The sequence below is a fragment of the Ornithodoros turicata genome, unplaced genomic scaffold (genome assembly GCF_037126465.1).
Source record: "Ornithodoros turicata isolate Travis unplaced genomic scaffold, ASM3712646v1 ctg00001441.1, whole genome shotgun sequence".
Lineage (NCBI taxonomy): Eukaryota > Metazoa > Arthropoda > Arachnida > Ixodida > Argasidae > Ornithodoros > Ornithodoros turicata.
Window position 1 is genome coordinate 22,519 of NW_026999613.1, and position 2,634 is coordinate 25,152.

Consider the following 2,634-nt stretch of genomic DNA (forward strand, 5'->3'; position numbering starts at 1 on the left):
TCCCCACGTACAAACAAAACAGAACCACCTATAATTTGAAAATAAAGCCATATGTCGAAAGCATAAACGTGCACAGTTCATCAGGCAGTCACTGTCATGCGAAATAGCGCATACACGCGTGTTTAGTCCTCACGTACAAAATAAAAGAACCACCTATGATTTAAAAATATTGCCATATGTCGAAAGCATAAACGTGCACAGTTCATCAGGAAGCCACTGTTGTGGGACATACCGCATGCACGCGTGTTTAGTTTGTGGGTCTCCAGGCCGGAAGAAAAGAGACAACCAGCGGGGTAGAACCAGAGGCCTCGTAGAACGGTATCAATAAACCTCTGAAAGGTTTGGGCTGCGTTTTTGAGTCCGAACGGCATCCTGAGGAACTCGTAGAGTCCAAATGGTGTAACGATTGCTGTCTTGGGGATGTCTTCCGGGGCCATAGGAATCTGATGGTAAGCTTTTACCAGGTCGATCTTGCTGAAACAGGTGGCCCCGGCCAGGTTGTTGGTGAAATCTTGGATAATTGGTAGGGGATACCTGTCGGGCTTCGTAATGCTGTTGAGGGCCCTATAGTCGCCACACGGACGCCAATCCCCAGTCTTTTTGGGAACCATATGAAGCGGGGTGGCCCAATCGCTTTTGGATGGGCGAGCGATTCCGATGTCAAGCATGTGTTCGAATTCAGCCTGAGCGATCTTGAATTTCTCCGGGGCAAGCCGTCGAGGACGGAAGTGCACTGGAGGGCCTGTAGTTTGTATGTGGTGGACGACGTCATGACCGACGGGTTGGGTCCAGTCGGGAGGCTTCATGAGTGACGGAAATTCGTGCACGACGTCAGCGAAAGGCGTCTCGAGCGAGGAAATCATGTGATGGGGCGCAGCTGGTATAGGATGCTGAACACAGCGGAGCGTACGGGTGTGTAAGCGAGTCGTAGAGTCACACAGCGTTCTGCGATGAAGATCGACGAGGAGGCCAAAATGGTGGAGGAAATCTGCTCCCAGGATGTTGTGGGTGATCCCTGCCATGCGAAAAATCCATCTGAAGGTACGACGAAGGCCTAGGGAAAGTGTGAGGGAGCGCTCGCCGTACACAGGGATTCCGGTACCGTTTGCGGCAGCAAGATGATAGAGTGGGTGGCCCAGTCTTTCTGCCCGTGTGGCAGGTAGTAGGCTGACCTCAGCACCGGTGTCGACTAGAAAACGGCGTTTGGAAGCTGGGTCGGTTATGTACAGGAGGCGACTGGGCGTGGGGGAGGGAGGGGAACCGCACGTCGCCGCTAGCGATTCCCTGGGCGGTTTCCCGGCCAGGCACAGGGAGGTTGACAGTTGCGTGCGCTGGCGCCGAAAGACCAGTGGTAAAAGCAGAAATCTGAGGGGTTTTCCAGAGGTTCCCTAGTGCGTGAGCGTGGTCGCCGAACTGGACGGGGGGAACCGGGGCGCCGCCAGGACCGTGGCGCGTGTGGGGCGGAGGCGGCCGGGGAATCTTGATGCGGAAGGACGGCTGCGAGGAGCGATGACATCTGGTGAACCTCCGCCCGCAGGCTTTCGAGGCTGTCGGGAGCGTTTTGAGGCAAACCTTGGTTAGGGTTGACATGGGCCGTGTTAGTACATGGTATCGGTGGCATGGCGTTGGGCGAAGTGGCGTCGAAGGCCTTAACAGAGGCGATGGTGGGGACAGCCACTTCCATGATCTTATCGGCGTGCGCCGCCAAGTCGACTATTGGCAGGTTTGTAGCAGTTGCAAGCAGCATCTGCACGGTGGGCGGGAGTCGCTGCAGGAACATTTCTTTGAGGAGGGGTTCGTCAATGGTTGAAGCCCTGGTTCCAAGGAGATTCTGCATGTGTCGAAGGAGTTGGGATGGTCTCCTGTCGCCAAGGTCTTCAGCGGACAGCAGTTGCTGCAGACGTTTACGTTCCGAAGCGGTTGTTCTCTCGATAAGCGCCTTCCTCAGAGTGTCGTAAGGGTCAGTGGACAACGGGGCACAGAGAATGTCAGAGACTTCGTTGGCCACTTCGGGAGGTAGTGCTGCGGCGACGTGAAAGTACTTGGTGGATTGGCTGGTAATACCTGCGAGGTGGAACTGGCATTCCACCTGGGAAAACCAAACCGCCGGATTTGAACTCCAAAATGGCGGGATCTTGACTGCTACGTGGGAGATGCTAGGTTGGACAACCTGAGGGGTGGAGATACCGGTCGCCGCGGTTGCTGGGGGCTGCGACATGGCCGCAAAACTCACTCCGTTCGGGTCACCAGTTTGTGGGTCTCCAGGCCGGAAGAAAAGAGACAACCAGCGGGGTAGAAGGTTGGTCGAAGAATGATTTAATTCTCGTGCCAAGACTGGTGCGCGAGAGTAGCCGGCCATCATTGTCGTCATCTGCCAGGGGCGCCACAAGTTCACACGTGGAAAATACCAAGAACCACCTATAATTTGGAAATAATGCCATATGTCGAAAGCATAAACGTGCACAGTTCATCAGGAAGCCACTGTTGTGGGAAATACCGCATACACGCGTGTTTAGTCCGCACGTACAGAATAAAAAAAATCACCTATAATATGAAAATAATGCCTAATGTGCAAAGCATTAGCGTGCACAGTTCATCAGGCAGTTACTGTCGTGCGAAATACCGCATACACGG

The 2,634-nt window shown here is 54.3% G+C and overlaps 1 protein-coding gene across 1 annotated transcript; it reads right to left on the reverse strand.

Moving 5' to 3' along the window:
- Positions 1 to 232: 232 nt before the first annotated feature.
- Positions 233 to 2,359, reverse strand: LOC135377013 (uncharacterized; the record flags this gene model as incomplete). The annotated part of the gene is made up of 2 exons (XM_064609387.1): positions 1,446 to 2,359; positions 233 to 1,365 (listed from the first exon to the last, which is right to left on the reverse strand). Coding segments are annotated over exons 1-2 (2,047 nt in total), but the record flags the coding sequence as incomplete, so codon positions are not given.
- Between the last annotated feature and the right edge of the window lie 275 nt (positions 2,360 to 2,634).